The sequence below is a fragment of the Ambystoma mexicanum genome, chromosome 8, assembly GCF_040938575.1.
Source record: "Ambystoma mexicanum isolate Mex_15411 chromosome 8, UKY_AmexF1_1, whole genome shotgun sequence".
Taxonomy (NCBI): domain Eukaryota; kingdom Metazoa; phylum Chordata; class Amphibia; order Caudata; family Ambystomatidae; genus Ambystoma; species Ambystoma mexicanum.
In genome coordinates, this window is record NC_090929.1 from 150,367,437 (window position 1) to 150,386,920 (window position 19,484).

Genomic DNA, 19,484 nt, shown 5'->3' on the forward strand with positions numbered 1-19,484 from the left:
TTTAGTGTAAAACTCCAGGGACCCAAGTGGGATCCACAAGAAAGAAAAAAAAAGTTCAGGGAAGTACCCTTTTTAGTCACTTTAGTTGGAGTCTAAAGGTTTGTAACAATTACCCCATAGGAATTAAAAAGAGATGGCATTGGTAAGCTGTGGTTATACGTTAAAGCCAGTCAAGTACTTTTTCATGCCTGTGAGGGAGGCATGGTATCACAAGTAGACACTTGCACAAGAGCTGCAAGTTTCAAAACCTTTATTGATGGTTTAAAAGGGGGTTGGAAAACTCCCATCTTGCCCTATAACTAAGATGGGAGAATGCTTGACCATCAAATAAAAAGAAAATAAAGTCCTAGTCAGTTCTTAGGTTTATTAGTATAGGCCATTTTATTTTGACCAATGCCTGCCCTCTTTCTAATACAATAAATGTGTAAAGGGGATGTGTAATGCAAAAAGGAAAAATCAAAGTTCAAAGAAATGTCAATATGTCCGAATAAACTCTGTTCCCCACGTTTTGTAGCACGGGGTAAGGTGGCACACTTGGACCTTGCAACACACACTGGCTTTGGACACAAGGATGTACTTTGTTTCATGTACCAGGGCCCACTTGGCCTTGCACAGTAATACAGTTCAACAAATGTTAGTCTCCTTCTGGTTACCATAATTCAGTACAGGGCTCCCTCCGCCAGGCTCAAACCTTTCAACCACAATTTGTGGGGGTTCCCTTCCAAAACTTCAGTCACACCTTCATAGGCTTCCCTCCATCGGGCTCAAGCCTCCTTCCACTTTCTTCCGCTGTCGAAGACTTTCGAAACTGCAAGGCTTTTGCTCTTACCTCAACATGACCACTTCGACATCAAATGTCACTTTTTCTATCCTACACCAAGGCGTCTAGGTAAATTCAGTCGAGCACAGTACTTATTTCAAGTTCAAAGATCTCTCACATCCAGGTTTCCCTCTGCCGGGATCAAACCTAACAGTTCAAATCTTGTATCTCATTTCTTTCTCTTCCCAATGCTTGTACGGCATCAGCAATTTCACTGATAATTTGGATTAGGCAATCTTCTTTTGCTGGACCACTCTTCTGTCCATCTTTAATTTACAGTTCTTTGCTTTGCTTTCTCTCAAGTCTACGACACACATGGAACCTTCATTTGTCAGATACTGTGGCCGTCGGGTTTCTTTGAACACAGACTGGACTTCCATTACTTTCGTCAACTCACTGGCTGTGTTATTTCCTTTTCATCTTTCGCTGCTTTGATCCTGAAGTCAGGGCTAATATCACAACTGCCTCTGCACCTTCCCAACTCTACCATTCACCCGGGAGGATGTTTGGTATCTCGAAACACAAGATAGGTTGGTCTCTTCTCTCTGGCTGGGCTTCCTTGCGCAACTCTCGAGGCCCTTCAGAGGTACCGATTTCTTGCCGGGGTGTCCATGGTTTCTCCATACCTCGGTTCGGTCCTTCAGCCTGTCGCTCTGCTCCACTTTGTTCACCGTTGCCCCTGGAAGAACTGCTCCTTTGGGTTCATCGCCTTGCTCACAGTGTGTCTCAATGTTCCACCTTTTACCAATGTGGTGAGAGCTAATGGGTACCGGGTGTATGTAATTAAGATCAAAGATCAAGTGCCTGACTCTGCCTGATCTTATTAGTGGTACATGTCCAATGTATTGCATGGGTGGTACTCCTTTTATCCTCAGCTCAATATTTGCGTAGGAATGGGTGTGGGGATTCTGGGAAGTTGGAATATCCAATAGAATAAGATGGGACAGGGGTATACCATGTCTCGCCATCAGGTATTCCTCCCCCACTCTTCTTTTACAGGACTGGGACAAGGACCCAAGGACTTCCACCTAGACAATCTACAACTCAGAAGGATGAAATCAGAATAACCGGTTGCCAGGAGGGCATCCCAGCAGCCAGAATCAGCGGCAGGGCACTAAGAGGACAGAGGAGCCCAATCAAGGGGATTAAGGCAGCTCAAGTGACATGAACCAAGCCTAGTGTAAGACAGATTTTCATCTCATGCGGCCTGCAGCCACCTATAGTCAAAAACTTTTCGTCAAACATACAAAACACATTAACACAGAAGGTCAGTGTGCACACTTGCTGAAGAAATATTCTTAGGCTCTGCAAGAGCATTGTGGTCTAGAGTGGTGCTTTTCTGTTCTTGCAGATGAGCAGACCACAAGTGACAGCTAACTGCGCGTTTTAACTGCACACCAGTAGGTGTGAGCTTTGACTTCACACCATTAGGTGTTATCTGAGAGCAGCCGGTGGACCTTACAAGGGCAAGCGTTACATCTGATAAGGTTTTGCGAACAGACATTGTGCACATTCGCCCAGTCAAGGCCCATAGAGTGCCATACAAAGTAACAAGTGAGAGAGGTCTCTTGACAACAGATGGCTGATTAATAGAGCCTGCAGAAGCATACCATGAGTAATGATGCAGAGCTTCACAAATGCCATAAAGTGCAGTGAAGGCATTTCACTGAACGGGTGCAGAGCTCTCACTGAGAGGTGCAAAAACCCACCTAATGTAGTTTTACATTGGAAACCTAACTCAAGGAACACAGTGACCCACTAAGACCCAGGCCTCACTGTTCAAAATAGCGGTTATGACAACACAGATATTACAACGCACACGGGCAGGGAAACCATGTTCCTTCCCACTGCGGTGGTGATAGTGCGCAGTATAAATATCCTTTAACATAACGTAGCATACATATAAAGCCCAAGCACAAAAAGGGGTAGGAGGAACACCAGCAGACTTCCCAGTGCATTGAAGCCTAAGGGGCTGGGGAGGAGTCCAGAGCATAGCAACAGCAGCAGATAGGACTGAAACTGCCAGGTCCAGCCAGGCAGAACTAAACAACCCAAGAAGGAGCCGTTTCATTTGAAACACATTCCGCGCTCAAAGTGAGTGACGGGTGGTGGCTTGCTGCTTGCATTTAGACGGATGGCGTGCAGTATAGTGCAGCATAGCTTGATGAGATAAATGTTACACTTGCTGTTAAACTAAAACCATCACATGTTCTATTATTTATCTATACAAACATGCTCTTTGCCCACATGGCAATTTTGTTCATAGGTGTGATGTTATGTTAGATCTGCTTTAGCTTGTTCAATGAAAATAAGAGCCCTCAGAAGATAGGGGTGGGGGTCATATTAACATGACAACTCCTGTGTCAAGTGTATAATTCAGAGTAATGGATTAGAGTGGTATCTTTGACTCCAAGACCTTTTCAATTTCTGGTTGTATATGTTTAACCATGTTGATAATCACATGAACCTAGGCATGCCTGTCTTTTAGCAGTGAGACACAGACTACAGTGAATTTTGACATGAATGACTGATCAGGGGTCTGTTTGCACAGCCTCAAATGAGTTGGAAGAGGCTCATGGACACGCCTAAATCATAGGCAATCAAGACATAAGGGGTAATAAAAAAGCATTCAGCCAACAAAGCAATGGTCTCACAATGAGGGAAAGTGGAGGGGAGTAGTGCGGAACTACTCTTTCAGGCAAAGAAGAGTCCTACCACAAGGCGCAAGGACCAGGAGGGTTTCACAGAGAGGATGGACAGCAACAAACTAGAATAAGATCCAGGACAGAACAACCAGTCCTGCTAGCAAGAGCAAGAGAACCAGGAGGGGCAGAGGAAAACCCCAGGCAGGACTTCCAGCAGCCTTAGAAGAAACTGGGGCAGGGAAATGGGAACCATAGTCACACCAGGTTCTCAAATGCAGTAGTCCATCTTTGAGGCAATCATCTAGGTAAAAATCAACTGACCTGAGGAATAGCACAGAGTCTCCCCTAGATGAGCACATTCACTAAGAGGTTGACCCAAGAGCCCTCCAATCACAGACTAGAGAGATACATAAAGGCTTTGACAGTCACCAAGGATGGCCCCCCATAAAACTACCAAACGTTAAGGTCGATCCGCGCAGATTGCGTATTGACACGCCTGGGGCAAGAAACAGGTAAACCCAGTTTAAACTTGTCTGGAGGGTGCAGGCATTGCACACATTGAGCCCACGTTCTTACAGCTGACATTTTAGGCCTGCCTCATGGTCCCCACAGACAAAGTGCTGGCACAAAAACTAAATTGATAGTAAGGCTTCGAAAATGCATTAGTGCTGCAGTGGCTACCATACTGGCGCATTGGCTTCTCCAGAGGTGGTGTCTTTTTTACCAAAATGGTAGCCCCAAACTAAATTACAGCTGCCAACAGCAGACTTCCTAACACGCATGTAGGGTCATGAAATCAACCTGCAACCAAAATGGGGTACTTGAAAAGCATCCCTTCTTGCTAGCCTTATGGTCTACTAGGTAAGCACATCAAACTATTGGTCCTAGTGGCAGAGGGGACTTCAGTTGAAGTCCCTCTGGGCACAAAAAGAAAGTCACGGAAGCCACCAAAACAAAAGCATAAAGCTTAGATGACCCCAAAGTGGTCCAGAGAATCCCAAAATAGAATTCTCTCTCAACATGCACATTTTCATTTTGTACAATCCAATGTACTCTTAAAAGTATCCACTTTCTGGAAGCATTAGTATCCACCTTTTATTAAGCACTAGCCCAAAGCATTTGATAATATTTTCCTCAAATGTTATATTGCCATGCTGGAAATTCCATTTGATCAGTTGCAAATGCATAAGTATTGGGGTATGCGTTTTTTTGGAAAGAGAAATATGTGCGTTCAGAAGTTCAAATGGGTAATTTTACTGGTTAGATCAAAACAAACAAGTCATAAGAAAAAGGGAGTAAAACATAATGAAGAGCAATGGTGATGCTGGGATGCATTTATAGTTGTAAGTGTTCTGATCAAGGGAGGTAACAAACGCAGCTCCCATTGCATATCCAGCCTCCCATGGAACTGATTGAAAGTGTAATGTGTGTAGTTGGAATTAGTTAAAGCTAGTTATGGAAGCATGATGGCCTTGACATGTGCTTAAGAGGTCCTACTAGGTGGGGAGAAAGGTGGGCTTCAAACCAGATATATTGAGAGTTGAAAGGGAGCTTGCTGACAGATGCCTGAGCCAAGAGTTGGTGGTGTGCAGAAAGTATGTTGGAGGATACAAAACATGACTCTCCTTCCAACCCCGACGACCAGACCCACACTAGGATGGCCTCCTGTGATGGTGGGAGAGTGACAAGCATGTATGAAAGGCAATTGGCAAGACTTATCTTTTGATATAGGGGACCAGAAAGAATTATCCAGAAAAAGCAGCATGGTTGTGTGGAGTACGAGATGGGTTACTGCTGCAATTACTCGTCTGTGATAAACTAAGGCGATGGATCAACCTTCCTTCTCAGGGCTCACCACCTACCCATGCTTCCAGCATGTGATTGCTTAATGGCAGATGCTCGTACGACCTGGCCTACAGCAGGGTTCCCCCGATCAATGGAGTTGAAATAAAGGCCATCTTGTACAAGGAAACCAATTTATTCATTAACCAACATTTAATTTGGCAAATCATACCCATGGGAGACATTTGGAAGGGTGCAAAATTGGCAGGAGCTGGGAGCTCGGTAGCTCCTGCTTGTACACTAGAAGAGCCTCTGGTTACTTCGGCAGAAACTGCTACCAAGAGCTACTCTTGACTTCCCGGGCCAACTGATGCCGAACATGTAACATTAACTCTGGGTATATGGGAATGTGTTTAGCAAAGCATTAAGACACATCAAGGAAGACCTTGAAACCCGAACGGGTCTTCATGGAAAAACCTAATAATATGCTTGATATGAAAGCTAGATTTGCAACTCACAAGGTATTAGCTCCCGGCTCACCGGAGGCAGCTCTTGCTTAACGCTAGGTGCCCAGGAGCCGCTTTCAACTCCTTCTCAACAAATCGTTATTTGCATCCCTTCATCTGTGACCATACAATGGAACAATAGGTGGACCCATTATTTGTAAATCAAGAACTCGGCAGTGTTGCGACATCATAACATCCCAAGAGACTGAGTGACTTAATTGTCTGGGGTAATCAACCAGGTATGAACCCTTCCACCCCAAAAGTAAAATGTAATCTCTCCATTACCAGGAGGAAATCTACGAAAGCAAAGACTGAAACGAGTGCAAGTCAATGGCCTACTCGAGATGAGCAAGCAGAAAGATCTGAAGGACACCCAAGGTCTGCATCTTTGGTATGAAAACCAGCAAGTTGCAATTGATTTTTGAAATCTTGGAAATGGTAGGATTGCTCTAATGCCAGTGTACTGAATTCAATCATTGTGGTGCAAGTGTGGACAAAGGGCATCACCCCAGTTTCTTTTTCAAATGTACACTGGTACCACCAAACTCATAAGTGGAGCAGGATAAGGCTAGGGTGGCAGCAGGGATCAAAAGTGATTTGATAAGCAGGAGCTAAAAGCAGCTCCTCGGTAGAGATCATTGACAAGTGACTAAGAGCTACCACTGAAGAACCAGGAGCAAGTGCATAGCGATTTGCAAGTCTTACTTACACATCAATGCAAATATATCACTTTGTCCATTATTTATGACCCCTTATGCTTTAAATGTCGTATATGTGTGCCCTAATGCTTATTTATAGAGTGTCAGAAATAAACTGAGAAATCCACATAGCAGTGTTTGTTCTGCATCAGTTGGCCTGGCGAGCCTGTAGGAGCTCCTAATAGCTGTGGGTGTCGAGGTAACCAGGCTCTTCTATGCGACAAGCATGAGCTACATTGCTCCCAGCCCCCCTAGATTTAGAACCCTGGACAGGAAGACACCCATTTTTCCATACAGAAAATATGTAATACTCCTAGCCACCCACTAGATGGTGGGCTATGCATAGCATGCAACTCTGTAGATTCACAAGCCCCAGAACTATTGGTACCACCAAACCCATGAGTGGGGCTGATCTGAGGCCAAGGTTCAGAATGTGTTCAGTTTTGATTACAGAAACTTGGGGCCCTTTTAGTGGAGTGCTTTGAAGGCGAATAATTATTTTAAAAGTGGTTCTCCATTTTACAGGCAACCAGTGCAGAGACTGGTGGAAGGGGGAGATGTTATTTCTGAGTTCAGAAACAGGTGGGTTGAGCCACCCAGATGTCAATTATGGAGTTTGAAAAGATAGGCAGAGTCATTGTGGGCCTTTAAGCGAAGTTAGGTGCTAAATGCATAACTATGGCAGGTAACGGTAATCTTTTGAAAGAAGTGAGCGCTACAATTTGAAAACTAAGAAAGTGAGGATCCTTCTGGTACACAGAAATGTTTTGAACTTGGAATGGAAGGAATCCCTAAGAAAGGACATTTGCCACTTAAGGACTGTATTAGGTTCAAGAATCAAACAGGTATTGCCAAAGTATGACGAGATCACCCAAGGTGAACGCCGCCGACAGAGAATTATACAATCAGAAGCCTTGTCCTGATCTCGGATGGGAAGGTGAACATGTCTAAAAGTAGATTCTGATGCGTTAGGAATCTTGTGTTTGTCCACAAATCTCATGATCTGCAGTTAGAGATGGTTTGGTAATCATTTGGAAGACCTTGGGTCCAGATTAGATCTTTTCATTAAGGGTTAACATGATGCTTTCATTTTGGGGAACTTCCCTGTTGCGAAAGATGCATTTAAGAGAGACCTGGTGACATCTGTAATTGGAGAGAAGAAGTGGTTTAAGGAAGGCCATGGGTGGGCGAGACGAGGGTTGACTGGTGATCAGGCGGAGGCGCTGCTTGCAGCAAGTGTGGCAAACTCTACCTTTAAGAGGAGATCAAAGTTAAGAAGCAAGTGGTAGCGCAAAGTTAGGAGGTAGAACGAGCTGCATGAAGGGTATTATGGGGATGCAAGGCCCTGATTTGTTTTTGAATCGGACAGTCCAGAGAGGTTTACGGCAAGTCTGCTGAAAGGTTTTTCCAGTATGGAAACATTAAGTGAGAGAGCTGATGGGCCCTTGAATTCTGAGATGGTTTTGGGATCCTCCCTTTGCGGGTTACATTGTTCAGGAGTCTTTCGCAGTAGAATCGGGATTTTGCTTTTTGGATTTCAGCGATAACCTCTGTGTAAGGCATACTAATGCATCTGTGCCTGAATCAAGTGTTGTGTGGTTCATTAGTAAACTTTAGTTTAAATGCTCCAAGATTACTTTGGGAAAGGTGGCTCATTAGAAACCTTATTGTACAATCCTAGCTGAGCAACAGATCTAGGTTATGGGGTTTTGAAGAGGGAGAAATCACATTAGGAGCCAATTTGCGCAAAGGAAATACATTTTTAAAAATGTAACCTGCATGGCAGCCAGCAATACCTGTATAAAAGCCTTCGAATGGTGTTTTTATTACAGGCTGGTTGTGACATCACTATTGAACTGAAATAAGAAGATGAATTCGCCACCCTCTGCAATCAGTTACTAGCATTCTGTTGTGACATCACAATGCCTCTGGATTGAGCACGCACACGGCAGAAGGTCATCTGCTAATGGAGAATTTAATGCAAACTTTTCACATGCCGTTGTTGTAAAATAGCATTATGTGAGACTTGCAGCCATTGGTGGTTAAGGAAATGTTCATGGTAGGTCATTTTGTGCACTGCTCGACTTCAACAGTAGAATGAACGAATATGCATGTTACTTTTTCTACAAGCACAACACGCATTTGGGTGCATTTTAATAAACTAAAACAGGTTTCCTGCAACAGATTAGTAGCTGTATATTCTTTTTTAATCCAAACATATTCTACATTGATAATGTGCATCAGCAACTGGAGGATCATACATTGGATAAATAATCCTTATTTTATGGCATCCTTTAAGCGTTAAGACCAAGTCCGGGCGACCGGATAGGTTATTATCGTCCCGGGGTCCTGAGTTACAGACCAGATCGTAGCAAGGGCATTTAACAAAGGTCCCCGGGGCAACAACACCAGATCTAGCATGCCAGAGAGGGTCATAACCCTATTAGCACCCCTGGTTGCCAGTGAGAGCAGTGTATTTTGATTCAATGAACGAGATGACATGAAGCGTCCCGTTCATTGAATCAAAATACTTCAGCAAGATGGCCGCCATGGATCTGGTAGGTGGGGCTCCATGCGAGTCCCTCTTCTATTTCCATGGTGGCCACAACTTACCAGACCACATGCCGTCGCAAGCAGAGTGGGCAGGGTGGTAATAGAAAAAAAGGAAATGGATGGTGGGAGGGGGTCGCACAGGGAAAGCAGCCACATGGCTGCTTGGAATGCGGGATAACTAAGCCTGCGTTCCTTGCCTCCCCGATTTGCTGCCTGCCTGTGTCAGGTGATAAGGTATAAAATCCCCCCCGCAACAGAAGTAAAAAGTATACCGCAAGTCACTTCCAAGTTATCTGCCCTAAAGAAACTCAGCTTAGTTCCTATATTTAGTCACAAACTCAGCAACATTCAATCTCCTTGTAATGTGCAGTAGGGGTACTTTCTCCCCCATACACAATTTATAATATGAATGTTTATATAGCAAAATAAAAGCTCTGTCACCTCTACATGCTAAAATCGCATTAGCAAGGCCCTGTATTGTCACCTACACACCCATAGATCTGTTAAGCAGATGATTAAACTCCCAAGAGCTTTTCCTCTCTGCTTTCATTATCTTTTTGCCAACCCAAAAACCAAGTCTTCTGAACTCCAGTCCCCCTCACCCCCCTCCATTTGCTTACCATTGCCTTTGCAATACTCTGCATTCATTTGTCTTAGTTACATAAGAATCCATCTCAAGGGTGGCAGAGGAAGAAACTAAAGTTTCCTGGTAAGCGGAACCCAGACTTCCTTGGATAGTCAGCGAGACCTGTCCTTCTCCCTTCAGCGGCAATACTGGACACTTCCAAAAATGCTCAAAAGGTACTCTATCCATAACATTCCACAATGGTCTTACTTCGCAAATGCTTGTGCTGGCTTTCTTTAGAAGGTTGTCCCATCGGATTAAAAAAAATTGATAAAAAGTAGCTTGCATGTAAATTATCATCCATCCCACTGACTAAAAGTACCTAAAAAGGTACTAGCCATGTAGGATCAGGGGCACTGTTCGCCGCTTTAAATGTCATAATGAAAAGGGAATGTATGCAATAGGTTTGCCTTCAGTCATTGGTCAAGTTGTTAGACTAGACCTGGGCAGAAAATAAAAGCGTTTGCAAGACAAGCAAGAGAAGATGTCTGGTTTGGGATGGACCAGGTGACAACACTACATAGCTGTAACTCAATGTCCTACCTGTCTCACTGCCTTCAGCAACTTGCGTAGCCTTCGTGCCGAGAATGTTCAACAGCTCCTGCGCCCCTCGTTTCTCGGGATCACTGGCCCCTTGACCCACCCAAAGATAGGCAACGGATGGAGTTTTCAGAACAAAGGCATCGTTGGAGTTCAAAGCGGCAGCCACAGGATCCAGCTGGGCAGGAGAGAAAGACATACATGTTCAAACTGTTGACCACATACCACTCAGAACGTGCCATCAGTAAAGATGGCGAGTCAGCACCAAGAAGAGGAAAATTTGTTTTTTCCTCACTGCCTTGCCCTTAATTTAGTGCAGGAGAAAGTAAAAAAAAAAAATAAGCAGAAAGTGGTAAAAAACACATTTTTGCCTGAAGAAAAGGTAGTCTCCCACGAACATCAAGGGAGTTGGCCGGTGCAATTGAGCAACGCCTTCGAAAGATAAGAATTTGGCATTCAGAGTCTATGAACGGCAACCAGTGGATATAGTGAAAACCAAACTGGAAGCTGATCCTACAAGTGATTTCAAAGGCAACTCCTTTTTTTTAAAAAAAGTACTGGAATTGTTCGACATTGTCCTTCAATCAGTTGTCCGTTATTTAGGCAATCTGCTTCAAGACTGCGGGCCATTACTGCATAAGGTAATGCCCCCGGGGCCCATCGTTTCAGGCCTGAGCATAGCAAGGGCCTTAACAAAGGCTGCGGGGGCATTACCTTATGCGGTAACGGGCCACAGTCGAGGGGCATATTGCCATTAGTAACCTGGCCCATTAGACCGGGGTACTAACTTTTTTCTTTCCCCCAGCTGCTAAACACTTTGCTTATGGCAGCCAAAAAATAAATAAAAGTTAAATCAAATGGCCACCGCAGTCAGAAAATGTAGTCTATTTTCTCTTTCCGTGGCGCCCACAGTAAACAAAGGAAATGGCTGCCATGCAAGGGGAGAAGGCACTATGCATAGTCCCTTCTCACTTTCCATGGTGGCCATTGAAGTAAATTGAAAATAAAAAGTAAACAAAAAAATGACCGCCATGGAACAGGGCAAAGGGACTACACGTAGTCCCATCTCCCTTTCCAGGGTGGCCACTCGCGGGAAGTACTCCGGGCCGTGCAGAGCTCTGAGCCTTCTAGGGCAGGTAAGGCCCAGGCGAGAAACAATGAGCTTGAGTTTTACAAGCTCATTGACCCTCGCCGGGTACTAATACAAATTAAGAAAGATTCTATACACAGCACAGAAAGAGGAAGCTGGAAATGAAACACTAGTGAGACCAGATAACTTACTGTCACCATGACCCTACATTTCTGATCTTGGGGTTTCATACAAGTAAGCGCATTCTGGGAGTTGTAGTCTTGTTTTTCTGATTAACAAGGACTTGCAGTTCCAGAAAATGTGCTTGAATGCCCTCCAAAGGGGACCTTGGGTTTCTATTTTGAAAACGGTTGCAGGTCGGGTCTACATAATTGCCATGTTCAGAAGACTACATGAGTTGAGTTCCCACACGGATATCTTCTGCAGAATTTTCGTATGCAGTACACTCCATGATAAAATGGCAATGCCATTGGTTATTCTGATAAGAGGAATGCAGGCTTCAAAGAATATGGAAATTTTACATCAGTTGGGCAAGACAAAGATCACTTAATCGAGCACGTACCTCAACCGCTCTGGTGTAGCCGGAGGAGCAGGCGCGAACCTGGAACAGTCGCGTATCTGCAGGCTCGGTCTGGCCTCCGTCTCGTGAGGTTCCACCCTTGTATACCACCAGCGGTTTGCCACCAAACAGGCTGAGTAGGTGGGCTGGCTCTTTGCCCTGGACCACCCGTACCTGCAATACCAAAAGTTACACAAGTTTGTTTTTCGGTTTTCATGGTCTAGAATCTGCAGCAGCGATGGGAGCAGATTGCAAATTGCCACAATGAATACAGAGAAAAACATGGCTTATAGGTTTGGGGGGGTGGTACTGAGTAGTTCAATACGTTTGAATGCTGAAACAAATTAAGTAAAGGACGGGTTAATCACCCCTTCCGTCACAATGTAAATTACACAACATTTAAAAGTCCGACCTGAACACCCTCAACTCCATTTACTCAACTATCCAAACCTGGATGGCAGAAAACTGGTTGTGCCTTAACGGTGAGATAACAGAACTACTGTTAATTGGGTCCCCAGCCACCTTGGGTAAAATGAACAAGCAATATAGTTCCTTCATTACTGACAATATACCCGTCACTGTATCTAAACAGTCAAGACCTTGGGCGTCTATCTGGACTTTAACCTCACTATGGATAGACAGGTCAATGCCATTACCACCTCCTCAGCATACCATTCTAAATTGCTTAATGCAGCCAGACCCTTTTCATCTCCACAGAATTGCCTTACCATTGCTAGAGCAATAATTGGATCAAGATTGGATTACTGCAATGCCCTCTTTGTAGGGACGTCTGGAAAAACATCTCTAAAATCCAAACGATACTAAATAACGCCCTTAGGGCTGCCACTGGTATCTCGAAAAGGGATCACATCGCTGAGGCCAGGAGGCAGGTTCATTGGCTTCCCATAAAAGAGCAGATTGTCTTCAAAACCCTCTACCTTACGCATAAATGCATCCACAACTTGCCCCCCACACCTGGTCCAAAGAACAGCCAAGCCTACTTCAGTCAAAGCCATTAGATTCGCCTACACTAATAGGATTTCCATTCTCAAGACCCGGAGAGTTCGTTCAGGTGCTACTAGCTTCCCTACCGTGGCCGCATTGCCCTCGAACTCTCCACCCACTCACATTAGGAAGACTGATTCGCACATAGCCTTCCGTAAAGAAAACAAAACGATGCCATTTCTATGACACTGCACCTCGGGTATTGTTCCCTACGTCTCTCCGTATGTGGCCAGATGTTATCACTAGCCAGTACGAAACCTCCATGTAATATATTATATAATAAAGATGCATCGGCCTACCTATGTACGTTTGTATTTATGAACTATGCCTTCCAGGTAAACCACCTGTAACTTGTAACTAAGAACATTTTATTGTTGGGCTGCCTTCAAATGTAACCCTGAACTAAGCAGCCTCACAATTTCATGTAACAGCGCCTCGATGCCTTTGGGCTGCAGTGCGCTATACAAATCCAAAAAATAAATATATTCAGCTCCTTAACAGGAAGCATTGTGCCATTTGCAACCTCCCATTAGCCAACCGAACCTCAGTGCGCCTTTGGCTTTTTGCCAACTTCAATAAGTGCCTGTTCTGATAATCACGGCTTATTAACACTTCAAATAAAGGACCTCTTTAAATAAAATCTACCTGACTTTGATCCTCCCGATCCCTACAGAAAGTTCCATCCTTTGCCTCAACAGGCAAGGCGCTTTAAAGCCATAACCTATGGCAGGAGGCGTTTTACAAATGCAAGATAATATAACACAGTAGATCGGGAGTAATGATCTTGCACCGTCATTTCCTGTGATGTGTTAAAGTCACCAGAGAGGACTTCTCCAACCACCACCATTTTCTGCAACAAATTTTAAAAAAAGAAAAAAAAAAACTCAATCTATGAACCCTGAAGGTGTATTAAAAGTGGACATTGCCATAAATATCATTTTGGATTTACAGATCCTCAAAGTTGCTTTCAGGTGACATGGCCTCGATCTACACTATACAACGCAGAATATGTAATTAATATCAATTACAACAGTAAAATAACTCATTCCAGTAAATGTTCAAAAGAATACATCTATATATATTTTCAGAGGAAAAAACGTTAAAAAGGGACGTTTTGGTTGCAGCACAAAATCAAAAAAACAAAGATATTGGCCTGTAAACTATGCAACTATAACTCGCACCACACCATGCATTGCTCAGACTAACACCCAGGACATCAAAGATAACATCGCAAATGGTATCATTGATGACATCACTGATGTCACTTGTTTGCAAAGTTTTGTGTGAACTCCAACAGTGCCAAACTTCTAAGCAACCAAAAAAACTGTTCTTCCTATTCAAAAGGCCAACTTATCCATAAGTACAGGGTCGCTACTGCAGGCCTTGCAAAACTTCATCTAGTCCACATCAGTATAAAAGGGATTCGTGCATTCTCGTGTGCGTGTCCAGGGCGAAGGGGACTAAGCAATCATTTTGATCAATGCCCTTCCACCTCCACCTTTGTTATAATGCAGCAGGTTTAAAAGGACTGTGCATTAGGTGTCATGTACAAGTAAACTATTGGTCGTATGAATGCAGAGATGAGGTGGGCAGCTATTTTATGTGCTCCTTCTATTGCTTCTCCCATTGCAACAGGCAATTCTTTGTTAGATGTTAGATCATTCAGACATGGTAGAATAAGTCTAATAGAGCAAGGGTATTACCTGCGTGTTAAGATATGAACAGCCCTATCCATGATTATTTGAACCATTCATACACATCTATGGACAGTGATATGCACAGAACTTCTAAAACAGTAAACTCAAGTTAAGCATAATCATGACATGGTGCTACTCGACACTGTGCCACTTGCTCAGCTGAATATTCTTGAAAGCTTCCCTTCTGTGATGTGTGAAATGGTTGGAGCTGAGAGTATTAAGTTTTGTGTGTGTTATTTTAGATGGGGTTTTTATTAGCTCGAAGTAGTTAATTTTGTCTTTTTTTTTATTTCCCTTTTTGCTTATATGACATTGTTTTATGTTAAAAATATTGAAAAGTTGATTAATTTCAGCTGAATCAAAAAAAAAACTATCTTCCCATTAAAAAAGGGAAAGCATTTTCCCATATTTTGGTTTTCTCACTGTGCTAAAAGAGATGTTGGAGCAACAAAATAAAATCCTTCCCAACATGAATTGTCTTGCTGAAAAGAAATTGTGCCTGGAAATTGCATCGATTCCTGGTTTGCTTTTGAACACAGAATTCAGAATGCAGACAATACCCATAGTCATGGACTGCACTTTGAACATTCTGATTGGCTGAGAGGGGATCAATAACGATCTCCATATGCAAATAGTAGATGGTTAAAAAAGTGTCTAAAGGGCTCTATGTGTTCACGCTAGCATCACGAAATAGTATGCACAAGACAAGATCGCAAAGAGCTTCCAACCAACACTGGGTGTATCCTTCAGGGGCGTATTCAATTTCGGATTTAATTGAAGTACAAATTGAACAGCCATGCGGCTGAGGGGCCGCTTTTTTGGAAAAACACTCCAATGTAAGTGCCTGTACACCTAAGCTTTCCAAATGTTTTCTTTGCATTATTGTGGCTTCCGAGATGGTATTGGCTGGTTTCCCCAACTTGTTCCACAATTATTCCCAGACTAGAGTACAACTCCTTACTTTAGCTCATGCAGGCAAAAAATATGTAATTTAATTCCTAGGTCATATTTTGACGGTGTTAAATATACAATTTGTAAGCTGATGGCATGTACTCACATGCTTGAATCCATAGGGAGTCTCATCCAATGCGTTTTCAGTAATGGCCCATTCTAATAGCCATCCTCCCAGCAGCCCTTCAAATAACCTTGCAGTGATTGGATGATTGGAAGCTGGAAGATACTTGGCCCCGGTTTTGGAAATGGGGACAATAACTACTTATCTCCAAGATTGTGGGATAGATCCCGAATTCCCTACATTACAACAATAGTACCTATAACTTTGTAGAGCTTTAAATGGATCTCCAGGATACCATCCTTGCCTGGACTGGCGGGATTCCAAGGCAGTGTCATCTCTGCTGCAGTTCTTTCCGCTGGAAAGTTCCCCTAGCATCTAACAGGTTAACTACTGACTCACGCGTGAAGACAAACTTCTAAACGGTCATTTTATTCTAGCTCACTGGATAGTCACAAAAGAATTGATGCAGGCCTTCTCCTGAACACGGGTTTCCATTGGCACTACTGCGAGTGAAGGCTAGCTGCCAGCTTCCAAAAAGGTTTTAGATCCTTCTCTCATCGTCTTTTCTCGAGGCTTCCAGGTCGCTTTGGCAAATGTATTACCCTCCCACACTACCACCCCCGCCAGCCCCTCCCCCACCCCCCCCCCACCTCATTTACAGACTCATTCATGCCCTTAGTTCCACTATGGCTCCAAGTGTCATTTATAAGGACTAGAAAGTTAAGAAGCAACCGTTTAGCCACAGGTTGTAATGCCCGCCCCCGCCCCATCCTTCCAGCTAGTGATCATCATTCTCCCATTGGCTAGATTTAAAGCACTGACCCCAACCTCTCACATAAAACCTTACGTCTTCAAACTCGTGGGCATCCTATTCACTTCTAGGCATACCAAAATGCCTAGAAGACATTGGGTGGACGCTTATTAGTCACACCTGGGAAAGGGCCACAGCACCCCCCTCCCCACTTACCAAAGCTTTGTGCTCCAGTCCAGTGCTCCTCCAGTCTCCCAGCCAAAATAGGCATGTAAAAAGGGATTAAGTTAAAGTCACACCCAATAGTGGAATACCGCCCTTGTATCCAAAATTGCCTTTTTCAGCTGGTGAACGAGGCTCTTTTCTTAATTCAATTAAGTAAGGGAAGATACCAATAACCCCAACTGGTGGCTTAGAGGACCAGTAACAGCCCGCCAAGCCCAAGCATCACGAGTGTCCCCTCTCAATAACTTAACCATGTAACGTATAAAAAGGGTCAGACTAAAGGATGTTGCAAGCTTCTTGACAGACGCTCGTGAGTCATTGGTTTGTTTAACACTGATCTGAAGCAACCAACAGGGATGCCAGGACTCCACCAGATGCCTTCATTGCCAAAGGCTGTGCCCCTCTAGAACAGAAGACTGTAGAGGTGACTCCCATCCCTTCAACCGACGTGGACCGCTGGCTCACCTCCCTCTAAATTGCTTTGGCACCCTGCAGTAGCTCATGAGTCCGCAGATCTGAACCAGTCCAACGAGGTTGACGAGTCCTGAAAAGTGGAGGGGTTAGGGGGGAATGGGTCTGCCGTGAACGGATCTCACGTGGCCTTCATTGCAGAGAACCCTCCTGTACAGGATTCTCTTCCAATGGCTCTGTTGCCGCTTTTGGCTGCTGGGCAGCATTACCTGCTGGAGGAGACCCGTATTCCTCCTGTGCCCCCTTCAGACCTCTGCTGGGTCACTCTGAAAAACTGCTCAGGTGACTGGATTTACCTGCTGGGCCCTTTCCACAACAGAGGATGCTGGAAAGAGGTAATCCTTCATTGGGAATTCTGAGGTTTTAAGATTTTAATCCGTTGTCCATGTCCTTCATGATGCCGTCACAGGAAGTTCAGTGCTTGAATATTTTCACATAACATTATACTGGAGGTCACCGAGGTTATAGTAGAAAACTGGATCAGGAATGAATGTGCTTCACATGAAAATAACTGCAGTTATTTGCAGGCATTTACGGATAACCAGGGTTATTTGTAGTGCATTGCAAATGTAACCACACTTATGGGAAAAAGTTTATTTTTAAAAGTTTTAAAAAATTAGAATTACAAAAGAAAACGTTTACAGCTACTGTGAGGTGGGGTAATGGGTGTGGCTGAAGGATATGGGAACTGGGTTACTGGAAGGAACGGAATGCTGCAATATGGTAAAGTGGGCACAGCCAAAGGCTGTGGCTAGGAGAGCATTTAGGAGACATATTGGAGCGATATGTAGAGTGGCCACAACTGATGGTCATGATCTGAAACTGGCCATCGCTAGCGGGACCAGAAGAAAGCCATTGGGGTAATATGTAAAGTGGCTGTGAACGAAGGTCGGGGAATATGGTCATAGGTGAAGGACAGGCTAGTGAGTAAGAAAGGTAGTGATTTGAAATATACTATGGGCACGGTCAAAGGCCATGCAAAGTGTCAAGGGACCAAGGCCCTGGCAGGTGGGCCCGAAAGCTATGTATAGTGGCAACAGCTGAAAGCAGTGTCCATCTAATGGGTCAAAAAGAAACATATTGGGGGCACATGTACAGTGACAACGGCCGAAGGCCATGTCTAGTGGCCTGTAAAAAAAACGATGGTATAACAAAACTCTTGAAATTCACTGAAGAAAAACTTATGTGCAATTTAACTGCACCTTAACTAACGCAACAAAACCATTGAAATTCAGTTGATGTGGGAAGACATGACCAGCTTAACTCGGCGCGCTCCCGTAGCAAGGCAAATGCATATTGTAAGAGAAGGGATTCACAATGGCATACAAAATGGTATTATGGGGGACATCAATGGGAGCGCACCAAGTTAAGCTGGTCATGACTTCCCCCACACCTGCTTAATCTCAAGCATTTTGTTGCATTAAATCTGCTCAATTTAACTAAGGTTATATGTATATATGTGAGGCCGCTACACTTAACACCACCTAGGGACAGGGTAAGCATGATCCCCTCTGGAGGTGACCTCCCCCCCCTTAGGGGACCGGGTCCCCAGTAGGGGTGTAAGTACACATCCCCTCCCCCCCCTCACTAACACCTTTGCAGGTGATTAAATTCACCCTTTACTCCAACCCTAGACATGCCAAATTTCCTGTGAATTGGTGGAGCGCCCCAGGGACTACCCATCACAGAAGTCTCAGCAGGTCCTGCAGAGTTTAACTGCGTCAAAGAGGTCAAAGGTGTTGCCAGTCGGTGGGCAGGACCACGGCGCACACAAGGAGAACACCGAGGAGCAGCGGACGGGCAAAACAGCCCCAAGAAGCTGCAAGAGCTAGGAAGAAGATCCACAGAAGACAGATGAAACGTTGCGTAAGCTACTCTGCACAGAGTGAACTGTAAAACCAAGGGAGAAGAGTCCCGGAAGGCAGACATGGAACCAAACTCAAAAGTCCTGCATGATTCTGTGTGACGGAGCACCATTCGAGGCAGTCAGGTGCACAGTGGACAAATTCGAAAGGGAATGGGTGAAAAAGAGGAAGAGGAAAAAAGAACCCACAGTGGGCAAAAGAGTGAGACAGATCCAGAGTGGTGAGGAAACTGGAAAATAAACCCAAAGGGGAGAAGGTGAAAAAAACCGGAGTGCAGGGAGTGAAAAAGAGGAACCACAGAGTGGGGAAAGAGAGAACCCTAAAGCGTGGAGGAAGAAAGAATGAAGGAATCCCCGAGAGGGAGAGAGAGCAAGGGAGAGAGGGAGTGAGAGGAGACGGAGCACGGGAGACCTGGAGTGGAACATCTGGATAGCCTTTCAGCACCTCAAGAACTATCTATCTGGAAACGGAATGATGGACAAAAGCCTTTACAGATAGGGAGAATTGGTTAGGAAGGTCAGTAGCCAGTAGTCACTCGCTCCAGGTAACAGTTCCCCAACGTTTCTTGTAGTTTTGTTGATAGGGAAAGTGGTTAGGTTAGGAGTAGCGGTCAGGACAGATGACTAGTATATTGGTT

The 19,484-nt window shown here is 44.4% G+C and overlaps 1 protein-coding gene across 3 annotated transcripts in view; it reads right to left on the reverse strand.

Annotated features, from left to right (window-relative positions):
• The window catches only part of GSN (gelsolin), a 291,591-nt gene that overhangs the window by 41,253 nt on the left and 230,854 nt on the right, over positions 1 to 19,484 (reverse strand). For all 3 annotated transcript variants that reach the window (XM_069609519.1, XM_069609518.1, XM_069609517.1), the window contains exons 12-13: positions 11,822 to 11,992; positions 10,173 to 10,347 (exon numbers count right to left, since the gene is read on the reverse strand). In XM_069609519.1, coding sequence (XP_069465620.1) covers positions 10,173 to 10,347; positions 11,822 to 11,992 — 346 coding nt within the window. The remainder of the gene's footprint in view (positions 1 to 10,172; positions 10,348 to 11,821; positions 11,993 to 19,484) is intronic.